The sequence below is a fragment of the Zootoca vivipara genome, chromosome 6, assembly GCF_963506605.1.
Source record: "Zootoca vivipara chromosome 6, rZooViv1.1, whole genome shotgun sequence".
NCBI lineage: Eukaryota > Metazoa > Chordata > Lepidosauria > Squamata > Lacertidae > Zootoca > Zootoca vivipara.
The window spans coordinates 16845862-16865133 of record NC_083281.1 but is presented as its reverse complement, the minus strand read 5'-3'; the positions used below and the strand labels follow the sequence as shown (position 1 = coordinate 16865133).

Below are 19272 nucleotides of genomic sequence, written 5' to 3'. Positions count from 1 at the left end.
GTATAGCATCTAGATCTAGGGAAGTAATAGTACCACTGTATTCTGCTCTGGTCAGACCTCATCTGGAGTACTGTGTCCAGTTCTGGGCACCACAGTTCAATGATACTGACAAGCTGGAACGTGTCCAGAAGAGGGCAACCAAAATGGTCAAAGGCCTGGAAATGATGCCTTATGAGGAACGGCTTAGGGAGCTGGGTATGTTTAGCCTGGAGAAGAGAAGGTTAAGGGGTGATATGATAGCCATGTTCAAATATATGAAAGGATGTCATATGGAGGAGGGAGAAATATTGTTTTCTGCTGCTCCAGAGAAGCGGACATGAAGCAATGGATTCAAACTTCAAGAAACATTAGGAAGAACTTCCTGACAGTAAGAGCTGTTCGGCAGTGGAATTTGCTACCAAGGAGTGTGGTGGAGTCTCCTTCTTTGGAGGTCTTTAAGCAGAGGCTTGACAGCCATATGTCAAGAATGCTTTGATGGTGTTTCCTGGTTGGCAGGGGGTTGGACTGGATGGCCCTTGTGGTCTCTTCCAACTCTATGATTCTAGGGCTGTGCCTCAAGTAGCTTCCTTTGCTCTGCTGTGCAGCTCAGCTCACTTCCCTGAGCTGCCTGGAACCACTTGCTCTGCACCATCCAACCACCTGCTCTGCCCTCTGCTGGATTAAAAAGGGGGGTGCGGCCAGAGCAGGGAGGTTGGTGGATAAATGGAAAGTCAGAATATAGGTCGAGCAGGCTGGATCAGGCCAAAGGGGGCCTCCCATTGAGTCCAGCATCCTGTTCTCACAGAGGCCAACCAGAAACCCGCAAGCAGGAATTGAGCACAAGAGCAACTCTCCCCTCCTGTGGTTCCCAGCGACTGAGATTCAGAAGCATTGCTGCCTCTGACTGTGGAGGGCAGAGCAGCGCCATTCTGGCCAGGAGCCATTGAGAGCCCTCTCCTCCTCCGTGAATTTGCCCAATCCTCTTTTAAAGCCATCCTCATTGGTAGCCATCACTGCCTCCTGGGGAAGGCAGTTCCGTAGTTTAACTATGCACTGCATAAAGGACTCCCCTTATATATTTTAACCTGTTTTTAGTGTGTCTTTCAACATGGGGGAATTTCACTGCATGTTGGGTGAAAGAGCCTACCCAGGGAGGTAAATCACATTTCTAACACATTTTAGTCCTGGGAAATGTCTCCCCAGAAATCAGTTGCCTCTTTTTATCCCCTCCCCCCTCTGTTTTCTTTCTCCTTTCTCTCCCCCTTTCTTTTCTCCTCCTTTTCTCCCTTCCGTGCTACCCTCTCTCTTACCTTAATTATTACTAATCTTAGTTTTGTTTCTATATACGCCTTTCTCTCATTTCCTTTTTGTCTTTTGGATCTGATTACCCTAATATAATTTCCCACAGATGGGGTCATCAAGTATGTGATCATTGTCTAATGAGATGCGCTATGTTTCTCCCCATTTACTTTCAACTTTTCCATTCTTCAGGCACTCCCTCTGCCCTAAAAGAAATAAAAGCAAGGATGAGGAGCTAAGACGTCAGAGCCACAGGACAATATCAAAGCATTTATCTGAGCTTTAATATATATATATATATATATATATATATATATATATATATATATATATATATATGGAGTACCTTCTCCAATAAAAACAGATATCAAACAGTGAAAAGCCTTGCTAAATTTGCAGGAGCCAGTGGGAATTGTGACAGGTCATTCTGATGCATCAAATGCTTCTTTCATGTCCCTTGAACATTAGAGAGTCCAGGAGGCTAATCCCCTCTCAGATTTTGGGCTCTCATCTGTTAGGTCTTTTTTAAAAAAAGAACAGAAAAGCTGAACAACCCCCCAGCCATTTCCCAACTTCTGAAGAGAGGAAGCTTTTCCACCGGGGTGGGGTCTCAAACAGGGTCAGTTCCAGCCACTTCCATTTCCCAAACTGGGTGTTGGCTGTGTTAGGCGCTCTGGGGTGGAGCTGGGAGGCCCCTCCCTGCGCAAAAATGCCCCCAAACTGCAACTCATGGCTACCCGGCCCGCTTTTGGCCCACAAGGAACAGCCGCTTGCTCTTCTGGTCCTCAGCACCTCCCCGTCTGGATGGCAGAGAAAACACACAGACACAGTTTTTTCATTTTAAAAAACAAAACACCCGGTAGCTGTAATGGGCAGAGACACATACAGACACACACACACACTTTGGCAACCCAAGTCAGGCCCGAGACCCAGTTGCTTCTGCCGGAAGAGAAGAGATGGATCCCTCTCCCCCCCCCCCCCAGATCTCTTGCTGCCTTTCTCTCTTTTACAACACTTAAAGTCTTCGTCTAGCTGCCCCAGTTTAAAGTCACACCCAAGTTTGTATTTTAAAAGCAGAAAGAGGGGAGGGGTCCCTTTCATGGGTGGGACGAGCCCCAGCTCAAGGGTGGTCGAACAGCGCTCATGTCCTCCTGCTTCAAAGGCCACAGGCGGAGGAAGCCAAGACTTTCCTGGCTGGAGTTAGGAACCGGAAAGGGACGTGGGGCGGGTTGGATCTCCTTGGGGGCAGCAGCAAAGCTCCTTTATCATTCCCCGGAGAGTGACAGCCCCCAAATTGCTGAGCTTCTTCAAGCCTCTTTCCTTGGCAATGAGAACCATTGGTTCCTCCAAGGGAGTGGATTGCAGGGAGGGCCAAACCTCTCTGATTTGACCCTACCCTTTTGCGCAGCGGCGGCATCTAAGCTCTTGCTGCCCTAGGGACACCAGGCCAGTAGGGGGCAGGAGAGTGGGCAGGAGGCCAAGTGAGGGCATGGGGCAGAGCCGGCTGGCGCCACCCCTTCCCTTGCTCAGAGGAGACCGCCAGAGGGGTCGAGGATGGAGATGCCAGGCCAGGCAGCTGTGTTAGAGGGCAGGTCAGCCAGGGCCTAATACCGGCCAGCGGCTGGTCCGAAGAAAGACCCCCGCTTGGCAGAGATGCTGCTCCAACACCCCAGAGGGCCCTTGCCCCACACAAGCTGTCTTGGCAGCAGAATGGTCAGGGCTCTCTCGCGGAGAGTTCCAGCCAGCTGGCGAGCTACAGGATCCACTTGCGGAAACAGTGGAGGATCCCCCTAGGCCCTGCCGGCCATGGGAGCTGGGTGCTCCCCGGCCAAGTATCGGGCATAGGCCTCTTCGAACATCTCCCGGCAGGGGATGGCGGCCCCGAGTCGGGCGCAGATGAGGAAGGATCCGGCGATCTTGCGGTGCAGCGAGTAGCTCTCCTCCGGAGGGGGGCTGAGGCGGTGCTTCAGCATCACGGGGATGAGGTCCTGGATGCAGCGAGTAGTGCGCTGGGTGCCGAAGTCGAAGGGGCCTGGCGTGGAGAAGGCCTCTCCCAGGATCATCACGGCGTCCACGTGGGCGTCCTCAAACACCTGCCGGGAGGAGGAGGGAGGGAGCAGGGAGGTCAGTCCAAGAGGGGCTCCTGGGCATGGGCAGGCTGCCTTTGCCACTTTCTTCAGCCTTGGTCAGACCCCACCTGTGTCCATTTCTGGGATGGCATAGTTTAAGAAACGTGTTGACAAACCGGAAGGGGTGCAAAGGAGGGAGACAGAGATGATCAAGGGTCTGGAAACCACCAAGCCTGATGAGGAACGGTTGAAGGAGCTGGGAATGTTTAGCCTGGGAAAGAGGACACTGAATGCTTTGGTAAGTAAGGGCAATGAGATGGGCCCAGGGCTCTCCCCTTTTCTGGGTGCAGCACCCCTGCAGGATTAGGCAGATTCAAAGAATCTGAAACAAGCAAGCCAGCCCCCCACCCCCCACCCCCGGCTAAACTGCCCAATGGTTTAGCAGAGGAACTGCCCAGAGGAGGGGGGCCAGAGTATGACACCCCACTCCGGCCAGAATGGGACTCAGACTTTGCCCTCCTAAGAAGAGCTTGGCTGTGGGATCAGGCCCAAAGGGGCCCATTTAGTCCAGCCTCCTATTCTACCCAAAAGAACCAAGGACTCCAGATAGACAGCCGCTGGATCTGGAGGCTCCACAAGAACGTGAGAAGAGCCTGCTGGATCAGGCCAAAGTCCTGTTCCCACAGTGGCCAAGGAGGTGGTGCCTCTTTGGGGAAACCCACAAGGATACGGGGACTCTCCTCCCCTGTGGTTCAGAGCAAATGCTGCCCAGAAGCATTGCTTCTAAAGCCATCCAGGTGGGTGGCCTTCACTGCCTCTTGTGGCAGGGAGTTCCACAGTTTATGTGCTTCATGAAGAAAGTATTTCTTTTATCTGCATTCAGCTTCATTGCAATGACCATGAGTACTAGAGTTATGAGAGAGAGAGAGAGAGAGAGAGAGAGAGAGAGAGAGAGAGAGAGAGAGAGAGAGAGAAACTTTCCTCTCTTCCCACAGTTATCATTTTATAATCTCCTCTCTGTAAGCAGCAAGAGCTCTGGTGCTCCTTGAGAAACTTTGCGACTGTTAAACTAGCTTAAGGTGGGCAGGCAGGGACAAAGACCATCGCAGCAGATCGGGTGGCAGGGTGTGGGAGAGATTTAAACCTCCCCTCCTCTTCCTGCCCCCCCAGCTCACAGCCTCTTGAAATCCACCCGCTCTGCCCTGCCCCCCCCCAGTGCCAACCCAAAAGGCTGGTTCCTGCTCAGCCTGGGGCAGCTGGTGAGATTAATCTCCCGACGGACACACTCACCTTGGTCTCGAACCCCGTCATGAACTTGAGGTCTTTGGACTTCTGCAGCACTTTGGCCCGGTCTCCATCCGCCGCGGCCCTCACCACCTTCCCAGAGAGAAAAGAGAGGGGCTGAGGTGGTGACTCTCCCCTGGATATTGCGGGGCTCAGCCCTGCTCTAGCTAGCGGCTGACATTATATAGCCACCACTGGAGCTAAATGTGTGGGGCGTGTGCTGCTATTAGGATTATTATTTTATTATTTTTTTGTGCATTATGTGAGGAATGAGGTTCCAGGGAACCAGGCAGAGGGCCTTCTGGGTAGCCTGCCCTGTGGAACCCCCTCCCGTCAGATGTCAAGCAACTATTTGACTTTTAGAAGACATCTGAAGGCAGCCCTGTATTAATAATAATATTTTTTACATTTTATTTGTATTAGTTTTTCTATATTTACAGAATAAAAAATTAACCACAAATAAACTTACATTCAACATTTATTAACAACAACAACAACAACAACAACAACAACAATAAAACTTTTATTTATACCCTGCCCATCTGGCTGGGTTTCCTTAGCCACTCTGAGCAGCTTATGGCATATATAAAACATAGTGAAACATCAACCATTGAAAACTTGCCGATACAAGGCTGCCTTCAGATATCTTCTAAAAGTTATGTAGTTCTTTATCTCCTTGACATCCGATGTTTTATTGTGTTTTTAGTATTTTGTCTGGAGCCACTCAGAGTGGCTGGGGCAACCCAGTCAGATAGGTGGCATATAAACAATAGAATTAATTAGTAGTAGTAGTAGTAGTAGTATCCTCTGAAGTAAAGGTAAAGGTAAAGGGACCCCTGACCATTAGGTCCAGTCGTGACCGACTCTGGGGTTGCGCGCTCATCTCGCATTATTGGCCGAGGGAGCCAGCGTATAGCTTCCAGGTCATGTGGCCAGCATGACAAAGCCGCTTCTGGCAAACCAGAGCAGCACATGGAAACGCCGTTTACCTTCCCGCTGTAGCCGTTCCTATTTATCTACTTGCATTTTGACGTGCTTTCGAACTGCTAGGTTGGCAGGAGCTGGGACACCGAGCAACGGGAGCTCACCCCGTCACAGGGATTCGAACCGCCGACCTTCTGATCAGCAAGCCCTAGGCTCAGTGGTTTAACCCACTGCGCCACCTGGGTCCCTAGAATCCTCTGAAGTATGTTATTGTTATTATTAGAATGACAGAGATAACACATTACGGAAGTGATGGAAAAGGCCAGGAAGTTAAAATGGACACATGCAGGCAAGAGTCGACTCAGGCTGATGGACTAAAATAAGGTATGTATGGAGACCCTGCCCTTTCCAACAGCCGAGGGGATGCCCGCCTGCGTGATGGGTGGACAATCTAGAGTGCAGGGTTTTGTGAGGATGCAGGAAGCAAACAACAGACAACGATGGAGAGAGCTTGAAGAGGCATCTACCTCAGGAGGGATGTGAGATGCTGTAAAAGGAGGAGAAAAAGATAACTGGCACTCACCTCAATGTAATTGTCAGTGAACTCTTTGCTGAAGTCTCGGCTGGCTCCAAAGTCCAGCAGGGTCACCTGCGTGGAATGAGGCCAAGGTGTTAAAGGCATCTGCAGCCTCTCGCACCCGGCAAACATCTCCCCCCCCCCCCGGGGAATCCAGCCCAAACTCCCACCTTGTGCCTCTCGGCATCGTAGAAAAAATTGGACCAGTTTGGATCTGTCTGCATGAAGCGGAACTCAAAGACCTCTCGAAGGCACAGGCGAAGGATGTGGGAGCAGATCTGCGGAGAGAAGGAAGAGAGGGAGCCCTCCTTTATTTTTAGATACTTTTAATGGAAGGAAAGGCAAAATTTACAGGGGGGAAAATAAGAAAGAAGGTACCAGAAGAAAAGCATTAGGTGGCAGCAGGGCAGACACGGAACACGGATATTGCAGCTTAATAAATACTTCTAAAATATTACCAATATGTTGAACACATGGTGGGCTGAACAAAAAAGTTAATCTTAATTTCCTTGCTTTCTTATCATGTGTGCACCATGCAAATGGAGAGATGGCAAGAATAAAACGGAAGAGAATGGGCGAACTGTATCTTATCTTCCATTAGCGTAACCTGGAATGGCCATCCGCCCGTTTGCCTCCTTGTTCATAAATGAGGTGAAATCAAACCATGCTGCAAGAACCCTTCCTCTTTCACTAGATCCTACTAGAGACTCATTACTAATTTTTTCTGGCCAGGCTACCTGCCAGACTCTTGAGCGCCACTAGTGCAGAAAGACTAGCTAAAGCGTTTCCCAGAACCTCGCTAGAGACATTCTTGCTGTGAGAGATGAGCTCCTTGTTTTTTTGCATCTCTTTATTGGCTTCAGAAAATCAATTTCAAAGCGCCAAATACAGAGAAGGCACAACAGCTTGATCGGTTACTGGAGATGTTCCCTTTAATGCTCTGGCCTAGAAATCTGCAGCCTTCAGGTCACCCTATTGCAGGTTCCTGCCATTTGGCAGCATTTATGTTGTCCTCATGGCAGTCTTCCCTGGGCAGGCAGGAAAGGGGGCTGCGGCCGCCTGGGGGTGGGGGGCAAATGCTAGGAAGCTCCCCTATAGGAACGCCCCATTTTGGAGGGTAACGCCATCCACTGACACAGAGGCCTCTCCTCCTCCCCCCAAGCTTTCTCCGTAAGGAGAGCCCCGCGTTCTGGCCCCTGCCTCACCTCGTTCCGCAGCTCCTGGCTGAGCTCTTGGCAGCGGTCCAGCGGGACGCCCCCCGCCAGCTCCATCGACAGGACCCTGTGGGTGGACAGCTCCTCTACCACCTTGGGCACCTCGAAGAACGGGTCTCCTTCCAGGAGGCGCCTGGGGGAAGAGATGCTTCAGCAAAGAGGCTTTCTCCAAGTGGAAGGGCCGCAAGCCACCATGCCCCCCCTCCCAAAGGTTGGTTGGTCCTGAGGCTACAGGGGTCCTCCAGCCTGGTCCCAAAAGGCACCTCCCTGGCTGTGCCCAGATGTGGGGCTGCCATGGATAAGAAGCCACCAGGGGAAACCGGAGCCTGCCGGGTCCCAGGACGAAGGGGAGTTTCATGGATTTCTTCAGTAGCTATGACACCGTGATGCTTAAGGCAACGTCACTCGCTCATAGCAGCAGCCACTGCAGAGTCCCCAAAGGGGGCGTCCTCAGGTCTTTAAGTCGCACAGCCCTATAGAGAGGCCATCCCTCTCTTTCGTTTTGCACAAGCGCAGAAATTATGTCACGTTTTCCAAGGCATGTCTGCATTATCAGAGCTGGATGCCTGATTCAGAAAGAAGGACAGAGCACCTCCTTTCAATCAGCTCAAGGCTGAGTTTTTCCTGCACACGCATTCATAGAATAAGAGTTGGAAGGGAACTCCAAGGGCCATCTAGTCTAACTCCCTGAAATGCAGGAATTGCAGCTCTTGGCACATTCTTAATCCAGTCTGAGCAAGCTGTCAGATTCACCTAACAACATCCCTCCGCACTCTAACTGTGTTCCTGATTAGAACTCCACAGTTAGGTTTCCTGATAGGAAGATTAGTACCCAACTAACTAGGGGGACATGGGTGGCGCTGTGGTCTAAACCACTGAGCCTCTTGGGTTTGCCGATTGGTAAGGTCGGCTGTTCGAATCCCTGCAACAGGGTGAGCTCCTGTTGCTCGGTCCCAGCTCCTGCCAACCTAGCAGTTCGAAAGCACATAAAAGTGCAAGTAGATAAATAGGTACCACTCTGGTGGGAAGGTAAATGGCATTTCCGTGCACTGCTCTAGTTTCACCAGAAGCGGCTTAGTCATGCTGGCCACATGACCCACAAAAACTGTCTGTGGACAAACGGCGGCTCCCTTGGCCAGTAAAGCGTGATGAGTGCCGCAACCCCAGAGTCGTTCTCGACTTAACTGTCAGGGGTCCTTTACCTTTTTTAACGAGGCACTAAATTTTGTCCGGTGCCCCTTGCCTTAGTTTGAACAATGATCCTAGAAATGTCCCTTGTTCACTTGACAGGTTGTCAATCCTCTGTCATTACTAGACCACCTCGCCCCCCACTCCCCGTGCTTCAGAAACAGCTTCAAAAGCCTGCTAATTAATCAATTCCTCAATTAAGTTAATTAATTATGCAATAATTTTGCATCATTAAGTCATGCAAAAACTCCTGTGTTTTTTATCTTGCAAACAACCCTGAGATCTTGGGATGAAAAGTGTCTCTAAATCTGATAAGTAAATCAATCAATAAATATCTCTTCTCATGCAGGCTATTCCCAGCAAAGCATATGGCATAATCTCCGCTTGCAAAAGTTAAGGGTTACAAGCTTTTAAGTGGGATGCGGGGGGGGGGGGGGGAGAAGAGAGAGAACCTGGCCTGGTTTTCCTTCTGGGCCAAATGCCAGAAGAGTTACAGTCAAGGCAGAGGGTTCTTCTTCTCTGAGCTCCACATCACAGACGACACAATGGGCCTCATCCTCTGCCTCCCCCAAACATAGGATCACAATACCTCAAGGACCGCCTCTTTCCATATGAACCTACCTCAACCCTGAGATCACCTTCTGAGGCCCTCCTCCTTGAGAGGTCCAGAGGGTGGCAACATGCGAACGGGGCCTCCTCTGCAGTGGCTCCCTGTCTGTGGAATGCTCTCCCCAGGGAAGTTCACCTGGTGCCTTCACTATACACTTTTAGGCACCAGGAAAAAACGTTCCTATTTAACCAGGCCTTTGGTTGACCTGATCAACATCCCATACCCTTTTAAAATGCGGCTCTTTTTTGGGGGGAGGGTGTATTATTGGGTTATTGCTTTTATTTTTATTTTATATACTGTGATCTTTCTAGGTAAACTACCCTGAGACCTCCAGGTATAGGGTGGTGTATAAATTAAATAAATAACAATAGTGGGCTCTACCCCAGCTCCCGCCCAACTGAAGGCTGTGGCTTAGTGTGGCACAGCACCTGCTTTGGAGACAGAAGTCCCTGGGTTCAATCCCCAGCAAGAACTCTTGAAACCAGGTCATGCTGTTGCTGCCAGCCAGGGTTTACGGTGCTGAACTGGGGAGGCTAGGGGTCTGACTCTCAGGGCAAGGCAGCTCCCCACTTTCCCAAGTTAATTCCAAAAGCTGGCAGCCCTGGGCAGGACCGCCGGGGCAGCTACGCTGGCATTTCCTTGTTAGGGGAAGGGTTTGTAGGGAAGGCTCTCGGAGGGCCAGGGGATCTCCCAGGAGGAGCAAGGCCAGGCCAGGGCTTTGCTCTCAGCTACCTGAACTTCCGGGCGCACCGAGCCTCCCGCTGGTAGTCGCATTCCCACTCCAGCTCCTTCTGAAGCACCTGCAGGGTGTTGTCAGCAAAGAGGCCTGCAAGGAAGCAGAGACGGGCAGAGGCTGCTCACCCCATGAGAGCACAAAACTGTGGAACTCCCTGGTGCAGGAGGGAAAGACCACCCACCCACCTGGATGGCTCTCAAGGAGGACTGGACAGATTCAGGGAGGAGGAGAGGGCTCTGGCGCTCAGGTCCTGTTTGCAGGTTGCTACCTGGTAGGCCCTTGTGAGAAGATGGACTAGATGCGAAAAAGTATAGATTGCTCTTGGAATGGCATACAAAAAAGGTGAACAGGTTAAATCTGTAATAGTACACTGGGCAAGGGATTGGAGGCATAACATTCAGATTGCAGACTGGGAAAGGTTATGGAAAACAGATTTGAAATTCACAGCATGTTGTATGCTGAAAGAAAATCATATGAAAATGATGTATTGGTGGAAATTTCCTGCTGGAAATGTAAAGGGGAAAAAGGTACCTTTTATCATATGTGGTGGTCATGTAAGGCAATAAAGGCTTTGTGGGAAATGATATACAATGAACTGAAAAACATGTTTTAAATAAACCTTTGGGGGGGGGGAAATCCATTGTAAATTGCAGGTACTGACATCCCAAAGGAACTCTTCATGTACACGACAACAGCAGCACAGATGCTACTAGCCCAGAGATGGAAAGGAGATATCAAGTCCCTACCAGAGAGGAATAGCAAACCAAGCTATTACACTACGCTGAAATGGCAAAACTGACTGGAAAGCTCAGGGACCAAGAAGACAAAAGCTTCCAAGAAAGAATGGGGAGAAATTATAACTGATTTAGGAGACCACTGTAAGAAGATGAAAACAGGATTTTAATCTCACTTGTAATGTAACAAATACTGTGGACAATATGGAAAGATATAAAATAGATTATGAAATAATATGCAGTTGGAAACGTTGACAATAGGACCCATGGAGGGGATGGGGGGGAAGCCTTGAGATTCAGATAAATCTCTCTATATGGATATGTATTTGGTTTTGTTATAAATTTATACTTGTAAAATCAAATAAAAACGATTTTTCAAAAATGAAGGAGAGAGAAGATGGGACTAGATGGGCCCCCTTTGGCTCACCTTGTGTTCTCCTTACCTTCTGGGAGCATCATGCTCATCTTGAGCACTGCCAACAGGTTATCCACGTCGCTCCGGATGCTCTGAGCGATGCCTGGGTACTGCAGGAGGAGAGGAGGGAGAGGGAACGTCAGGACCGGCTGGGCTGCCAAGGGCTTCCAACCCCAGCAGACCCAGAGACTTGTCTCACAGTCAAAGTCTCTCCCTACAGGCTCTGCCCTCGCCCCGTAGCCAAAGCATCTTCCCTGCGTGCACAGTCCCAGGTTCGAATCCCGGCAACGTCTCCACGTCCGAGCCAATGTTTACCTGGATCTTCACGGCCACCTCAGTCCTGTCCTTCAGCACCCCAAGGTGCACTTGGCCGATGGAGGCGGCCGCAAAGGGCGTTTCCTCAAAGGAGGCTACTCTGTCCCGCCAGTCGGCACCCAGTTCTTCCACCAGGACGCCCTGGAAGAGGAAGAGCAGAGAGTCCATGAAGCAACAGGCTGGAGAGCTGCCTCACACCGGCAGCAGCTGCCACCTGGACTGAGGCAAACCCTGTGGGGATCTTCCTGCGCTGGCGGCGTCTCAGTGTGGCGACTGAGCCGGATTTCCCTGCTCACAGCATCCATGCCAACTCCCCCCCTCCCCACGCGACCACAAGTGGAGGGCAAAGGCGGCTTCCCTCACACACAGCAACGCACCGTCATCTGAGAGGGCGGCATGAAGTCGGCGCTTTGTCGGACACGCTCAAAGATCTGCTGCAGCTGGGGGCTGATGAAGCTGTTGTCTGCAGGGAGAAGTGGGCGTCCCGAAGAAACTGTTTTTTAAATATTGTTTGCAAGGATGCAACCCACCCTAGAATCATAGAGTTGGAAGAGACCACAAGGGCCATCCAGTCCAACCCCCTGCCAAGCAGGAAACACCATCAAAGCATTCCTGACATATGCCTGTCAAGCCTCTGCTTAAAGACCTCCAAAGAAGGAGACTCCACCACACTCCTTGGCAGCAAATTCCACTGCCGAACAGCTCTTACTGTCAGGAAGTTCTTCCTAATGTTTAGGTGGAATCTTCTTTCTTGTAGCTTGAATCCATTACTCCGTATCCGCTTCTCTGGAGCAGCAGAAAACAACCTTTCTCCCTCCTCTATATGACATCTTTTTATATTTTTGAACATGGCTAGCATATCACCCCTTAACCTTCTCTTCTCCAGGCTAAACATACCCAGCTCCCTAAGCCGTTCCTCATAAGGCATCGTTTCCAGGCATTTGACCATTTCGGTTGCCCACCCTGCTGGCCGGGAGAGGCTTTTTGATTTTTGGCTAGGGAGGGTAGTCCTTTGGCAGGTGTGAAGGGCTCCCTGGTCCTGAATGGGGTAACTGTGCCCCGAAAGACTAGGGGCGCAGCCTGGGAGTCATGTTGAACTCACAGCTGTCCATGGAGGCGCAGGTCAATTCTGTGTCCAGGGCAGCTGTCTATCAGCTCCATCGGGTACACAGGCTGAGACCCTACCTGCCCGCAGACTGTCTCACCAGAGTGGTGCATGCTCTAGTTATCTCTCACTTGGACTACTGCAATGCGCTCTATGTGGGGCTACCTTTGAAGGTGACTCGGAAACTACAAGTAATCCAGAATGCGGCAGCTAGACTGGTGACTAGGAGTGGCCGCCGAGACCACATAACACTGTTCCTGAAAGACCTACATTGGTTCCCAGTACGTTTCTGAGCACAATTCAAAGTGTTGGTGCTAACTTTTCAAGCCTTAAACGGCCTGGGCCCAGTATACCTGAAGGAGCGCCTCCACCCCATCATTCTGCCTGGACACTGAGGTCCAGATCCGAGGGCCTTCTGGCAGCTCCCTCACTGCGAGAAGTGAGGTTATAGAGAAACCAGGCAGAGGGCCTTCTCGGTGGTGGCACCCGCCCTGTGGGATGCCCTCCCATCAGATGTCAAAGAAATAAACAACTATATGACATTTAGAAGACATCTGAAGGCAGCCCTGTTAAGGAAGTTTTATTCTGTTTTTAGTATTCTGCTGGGAGCAGCCCAGAGTGGCTGGGGAAACCCAGCCAGATGGGTGGGGTATAAATAATAAACTATCCCCCTTCTGTCCCCCCCCCCGATACCTTGAATGCTCAGCATCTGGCCAATCTTGAGGGCAGCCCCACGCATCTTGCAGAGGGTGTCCACGATCCGCTCGGCATTTGCCTCCGACAGGAAGGGGTTGGAGGATTCCAGCAGGAAACTTGTGTCTGCAGAGGGGGAGGGGAGGGAAGAAAGAGGTGCTTGTGCCTGGGGTAGCAAGCTTCCCATGAGAGCAGAATATGATCCTGCTGGGTCAGGCCAAAGGGGGCCCAGCTAGTCCGGCATCCTCTTCTCTTGATAGCAGAAGAAGAGGCCAGCCACTTTTTGAGGCAAGGCCAGCCCCAGCCACGCATCATGGCCCGCAAAATCCTTAAAAGCAGCCCCTTGTGGCCTCGCACGTGCATGTGCAAGAGAGCATGAGTGCACAGGGGCAGGCCCTTCTCTCGCACCTTCCTTACCCTTGGTTTTTTGCTCCCCGTTAAGGGAGTTCCTCGCCACTTCCACCAAGGCTCCAAAGCCCAGGCCCACAGCCAGACCTGGAAGGGAGAAAGGATTATATGAATAGCAGGCGGCGGGGGGGGGGGGGATAGAATGAGTCCAGTCTCCCCCGTCAGCCCAGTCTCTCCCAGCACCAACTCTAGCTGCCCTTCCCCACCCCACTAATGTGGCACCCATAGGAAGGTCTACTCTGCAAACATAAATTACATTAGGACCGTCCTCAAGAAACACTTAGGATTGTAATTTTGTGAGTGGAATATTCATTTCAAGCCATTAATTCTCAGCTTTCTCCAATTCCCAAATGACAAGATTTATTGTCATGGTTTTTCGGCGGGGGGGGGGGGGGCGGACTTGCTACAATTCAAAGGCCTGTCCGGGTTAGTTTTTGTAGGGGTGCATTCAACTTCCATGCTCCTGCAGCCGTTTACAACGTTCCGCTCCTTCCTCCTGGGCTGTGTTCAGAAAGTGGTGTTGGGGGATGAGTGTTCAGACCCCTGGGCACTCACTTGTGGGGTGCCTCAGGGTTCCGTTCTCTCCCCCATGCTTTTTAATATCTATATGAAGCCGCTGGGAGAGATCATCAGGGGGTTTGGGCTGGGTGTTCATCAGTATGCAGATGACACCCAGCTCTACCTCTCTTTCAAATCAGAACCAGTGAAGGCGGTGAAGGTCCTGTGTGAGTGCTTGGAGGCGGTTGGAGGATGGATGGCGGCTAACAGATTGAGATTGAATCCTGACAAGACAGAAGTACTGTTTGTGGGGGACAGGAGGCGGGCAGGTGTGGAGGACTCCCTGGTCCTGAATGGTGTAACTGTGCCCCTGAAGGACCAGGTGCGCAGCCTGGGAGTCATTTTGGACTCCCAGCTGTCCATGGAGACGCAGGTTAATTCTGTGTCCAGGGCGGCTGTCTACCAGCTCCATCTGGTACGCAGGCTGAGACCCTACCTGCTCGTAGACTGTCTCACCAGAGTGGTGCATGCTCTGGTTATCTCCCGCTTGGACTACTGCAATGCGCTCTACGTGGGGCTACCTTTGAAGGTGACCCAGAAACTACAACTAATCCAGAATATGGCAGCTAGACTGGTGACTAGGAGTGGCTTCCAAGACCACATAACACCGGTCCTGAGAGATCTACGCTGGCTCACAGTACGTTTCCGAGCACAATTCAAAGTGCTGGTACTGACCTTTAAAGCCCTAAACAGCCTCAGTCCTGTATACCTGAAGGAGCGTCTCCACCCCCACCATTCAGCCCGGACACTGAGATCCAGATCCGAGGGCCTTCTGGCGGTTCCCTCATTGCGAGAAGTGAGGTTACAGGGAACCAGACAGAGGGCCTTCTCGGTAGTGGCACCCGTCCTGTGGAATGCCCTCCCAGCAGATGTCAAGGCAATAAGTAACTATTTTACTTTTAGAAGACAACTGAAGGCGGCCCTGTTTAGGGAAGTTTTTAATGTTTGATGCTGTACTGTTTATAATATTCAGTTGGAAGCCGCCTAGAGTGGCTGGGGAAACCCAGCCAGATGGGCGGGGTATAAATAATAAATTATTATTATTATTATTATTATTATTATTATTATTATTATTATTATTATATTCCACGACTGGTCCTTTTCTCTGAGCAACTGGCGTCTGTCTAAACATTCCATGACATCACAGCAGCCAAACCAATGGCAGCAAAGCATGCAAACTAAAGGCAAATCCAGTCACATCACCCTGGCATTCTCCCTCCCTCTCTGTGATGCAACAAATCCTCAACTGCGACTGCTGCAGCCTGGAGGATCTCACCTCCAAAATTGGCAAGGCGTCCAACGCGGGTCACCGGCACTTTCCGCTCCCGGGCCCTCTCGCTGAGCTGAGGAACAAAGAAGACAGCAGAAAAGTTAAGCCAGCCAGATGTTGGACAAGGAAAGCTCACCCTCTTGTGAGCTCTCCAGATGTTAAGCCAGCCAGATGTTGGACAAGGAAAGCTCACCCCCTCTTGTGAGCTCTCCAGAAACATCTGCCAGGTAACGTTGGGAACAGAATGTTAAGACTCCCTTGGCGCCTTCAACCAGCTTATTTTTATGCTCTTAAGCATAAAGTTTCTAGAGTTACGATTTGAACTATTTCCCCAGCCAATAGCGGCAATCAGCAGCAATACCTGTGTATACACCTTAACCCAGAGCTTTCCAAACTGTGTGTCACACAACACATTTGCTTGTCCGCTGCAGCGTGTAGGTGTGTCACGAAATGATGCGTGTCTAAAAAGTGTGTGTCACAAACAGGGAAAATTTGGAAACTTCTGCCTTAACCGTTGTGCTCAACATTGCACCCCTGATGGATCCTGGTGGGCTCAGGGTTCAAGTCACCCACTTCCCCCCACGAGACCCAGTCCTTACCTTCTGCCTCATTTTGCCCAGACTCTCCGGGTCTTTCCTTGGCCGAGATTCTCTCGCTTTCTGGATGTCCTCCACCGTGAGACCTCGAAGTGGCGCACTCTGATGAATCAGACAGGGGCGACCAAAGCTGGAGCCTCCCCAAAGCCTGGCTGCCCCTGTGGGCATGGGAAGCGGCCGGTCACCGGAACGATCGGCCGCCCATCCTGCAGCGCTTGCGGCGTGACAAGAGTTTGTCTCCTGCAGGAACCACCTTCCTGGGTAAGGCAGGTTTTCCTGGTCCTTCCAAGGGGATGCTGGGAGCTCCACGGTTTCCTGCTAAAAGCAGAAAGCCGATTGCTGTTTCCTGCCGGGTCCAGGCTACACACCTCTCAGCCCCCAAACCACAATTTCTTCTAAAGCGCTGGGATCAGGTGCGCCAACTCTTGGGGGCAGAGGTGTCATTAGCCCCCTCAATATTCCTTAGCGGGGTGTTCATCCCCTCCACCTCCCCAATATTGAGGGGGCAGAGGAGGGCAAAGCATCAATGGAAGGCTAAATCAGCCTGCATGGGGCAGGGAGTCACACATGTGCCACACGCCCCCCCCCAAAAAAAAAAGAATGGATATTGCAGAGGTCAAGTAATGGAGCAGTTGACCATGCAGGGAAAAGGTGGCCTCATTTTCTGCTTCTTGAGCTTTAAAAGCCATTACCCAGCAGAGAAAACTGAGCTTGCCTGTGTGCTAAACATGCATCTATCTATCTATCTATCTATCTATCTATCTATCTATAAAAAGATATAATATTGGGACAGCAGTTCCCAATGGAGGTGGACATCCTGGGCTCTACAAGGCACAGTGGCTTTTGTGTGTTCATCAGGAGGAGGATTGGACCACATCTACAGATGAAGGACGGTATACAAATTTAATACACAATAATAAGAGCCCCTCACTTCCTCATAGTAGTGACCTCCCCAGATTGTGTAGAGAAGAGCACGCAACATACTGTCTGCTGTTTAAGTGGCAAGCAATTTCTATTTTGGCTACAGGCGTCAACCCACTTAACCGGTTGAGTCAGATTTTTTATCCCTGGAGCCAGGAGTTAAGGTCAGGCGCTTGAGTTTCAGCCCTGGTCTCCAGCCACCTTTGGGCAGAGTCAGCATCCAAAGCCCTCTTCCAGCAGGGAGGCAGTGATGGAGAAGCTGGAGTTCGAATCCCCACTTTGGCTACAAAGCTCATGGGAGGGGGGGGCGTGTGATCTCAGGGGCCGGCCACTGCCTTTTCTGAGCCTAAACCACCTCGCAGGGTTATGGTTGTCGTGGGGATTAAACGAAGGGGTAGGGAGAAGAACCACGTGGAGCTCCTTGGAGGAAAGAAGGAGAGCTACAGATGCAACCCATTAAATAAAAGCAGCCGCACAGGGGCCTCTGCCCTGCAGGGATCAGTGCAATCATAGAGGCCGGTGCACACTTGCAATACTTGTTGCACCCTTATGAATGAGCACCGGGGGCTGGATCCTTGAGCCTGACCTGGCAGGGTCCTTTTGACGTCTGGGTTGGTGCAGCCCAAGGATTCCCCTCCCCACTTCCAGCCGCCGCCGCCGCCCGCCCCGACTCACCCTCCTCTTCCTGCAGCTGTCGGGTCTCCCCTCGGAGCTGTGGGTCCCGGAGGAGGATCGTGCCAGCCTGGCTCCCTTAGGGGCGACCCTCCCCGCAGAGCAGCCCCCCAGGAACCGGAACCCCCGCTTCCAAGGCATCTCGGCCCGGGGGGGGGAGGAGGGGCCCCGAATCAAAGGGCCCTGAGGCGGGGCAAAGGTCAAAGGGCGTCCTCAGCCAACGTCAGAGAGAGGGTTTCGGGGTCAGAGGGGCTGAATGAGAAAGGATCCCCCCCAAAAAAGAGCAGGGTCAAAGGTCACCAGGTCCGGGTATGGGGAGGAGGCTCAACGGGAACGCTCTATTTCCATCGTGGTCCGACCCTCCCCGCGCCACCGGCATCTGCTTCCGGATCCGGCTAGTTCCGCCTCCCTTCCGGACGGGCGCGGCGGGCGTCCAATCAGCGGCCCCGCGTGCTTTCCCGGGCGCCGGAGGGCGTCGGCCAATCAGGGCGCAAGGATCCGCCCCCGCCCGCTTTGATTCATTCATTTCTCTCCCGCTCGTCCCGCCCTCGTTCCCCCCCCCCCGCGCCCATTCAGGAGGAATCCGTGGCCGGTGGAACTCGCTGCCACGGGAGGAGGGAGGCCGCGCTGCTATTCTTAGCTTACTTTTTAATTTATTGCCCACCCGAAGATCCCCGGGCGGGTTGGCAATATTAGAAAGAGATGGAGCCTGTCGGATGAAGCCTCCTGATCTCCCGGTGGCCTTGCAAAACATCTCTCGGGGGTAACCCGCGAGCAGGATTCGGGCACAAGGGCAACACCCTCCCTAGCCCTCTCCTCCTCTTGGGGGAGGAAGTTCCACCGTTTAACTTGGCTTTGTGGAAAGAAGGACTTTGTGTTGCTGTTGACACTCGCCTGTATTAAGAGACAATGGCGAGCACCGGGGTGGGGTGGGGTTTGAAGTTAAACCGCTGGAGAAAGACAGCGCCCCCCTGTGGCTGCAGAGACTGGAAACCAAATTGACATTCCTGGGTGCAAGCCGGGAGGTCCTAGGCCACCTTTGTGACAAGACCCCCCCCCACCTCACTGATGAGGTCCAAAGGAAAGCGGAGCAAGACGTTTGGCATCAGCTTGGTTGCAGGAGTTGCCGGAAGGAGGCGTACAAGGCGCCACCCAACCGCCTTAGGGACTGCGCTCCGGTTTTGTGTAGGGTTTACTCCTGAGCCTTTTCTTCTCCCGAGGATGTCCCACAAGGCAGTGGAGATTTAGGATCAGAGTTTTCCTTCTCCTAGGTAGGCTCCCTTCCCAGGTGGACGAGCCCCACCTACCCCTCACTTCCCTCTATACTACAGCATGTGCAGAAACCACCTTCTTGACCTTTGGACCCAGCCTTGGCCTGGTCCACTCCATCTGCCAGAGCCAGTCTTCGCATGCAAGGTCAGTCCCTAACAAGCAGAAGGTTTGAGACCCACCAGGGGCATCTTGCCCATAGAGGCAAGTGGCACGGGGAACCAGGGCGCCAAGTTCACGCCCAGTTCTGGGAAGAGGCGGAGGTTGGATGCGGTGCCTCCTGGCACCGGCTCACTGCCCTCATCTGCCACGCCAAAGCAGCGCTGCACCCAGAGCCTTCGCCTGCTGTGGCCACCGAGGCACGGGCGCCAGGCAAGAGGTAGAAGCTGGGCGCAGCGCCCTTGTTCGTCACTCTGAAGCAGCGCTGCACCAGGAG

The 19272-nt window shown here is 52.1% G+C and overlaps 2 protein-coding genes across 3 annotated transcripts in view; one reads left to right on the top strand and one right to left on the bottom strand.

The window, feature by feature from the left end:
* The window catches only part of EGLN2 (egl-9 family hypoxia inducible factor 2), a 189675-nt gene that overhangs the window by 72264 nt on the left and 98139 nt on the right, over positions 1-19272 (top strand). The window lies entirely within an intron of this gene.
* On the bottom strand, positions 1624-17958 carry COQ8B (coenzyme Q8B). 2 transcript variants are annotated; one of them, XM_035120643.2, is made up of 14 exons: positions 17571-17958; positions 15978-16292; positions 15385-15451; positions 13560-13637; positions 13143-13268; positions 11722-11807; positions 11345-11485; positions 11058-11139; positions 9877-9970; positions 7338-7479; positions 6303-6410; positions 6139-6204; positions 4638-4724; positions 1624-3371 (listed from the first exon to the last, which is right to left on the bottom strand). In XM_035120643.2, exons 1-14 carry the CDS (start codon positions 17706-17708, stop codon positions 3069-3071), a joined length of 1833 nt encoding a protein of 610 aa, XP_034976534.2. In that variant the 5' UTR covers positions 17709-17958; the 3' UTR covers positions 1624-3068. The 2 variants fall into 2 exon arrangements, with proteins under 2 accessions (XP_034976534.2, XP_034976535.2); XM_035120644.2 differs by having other exon boundaries at positions 15978-16289.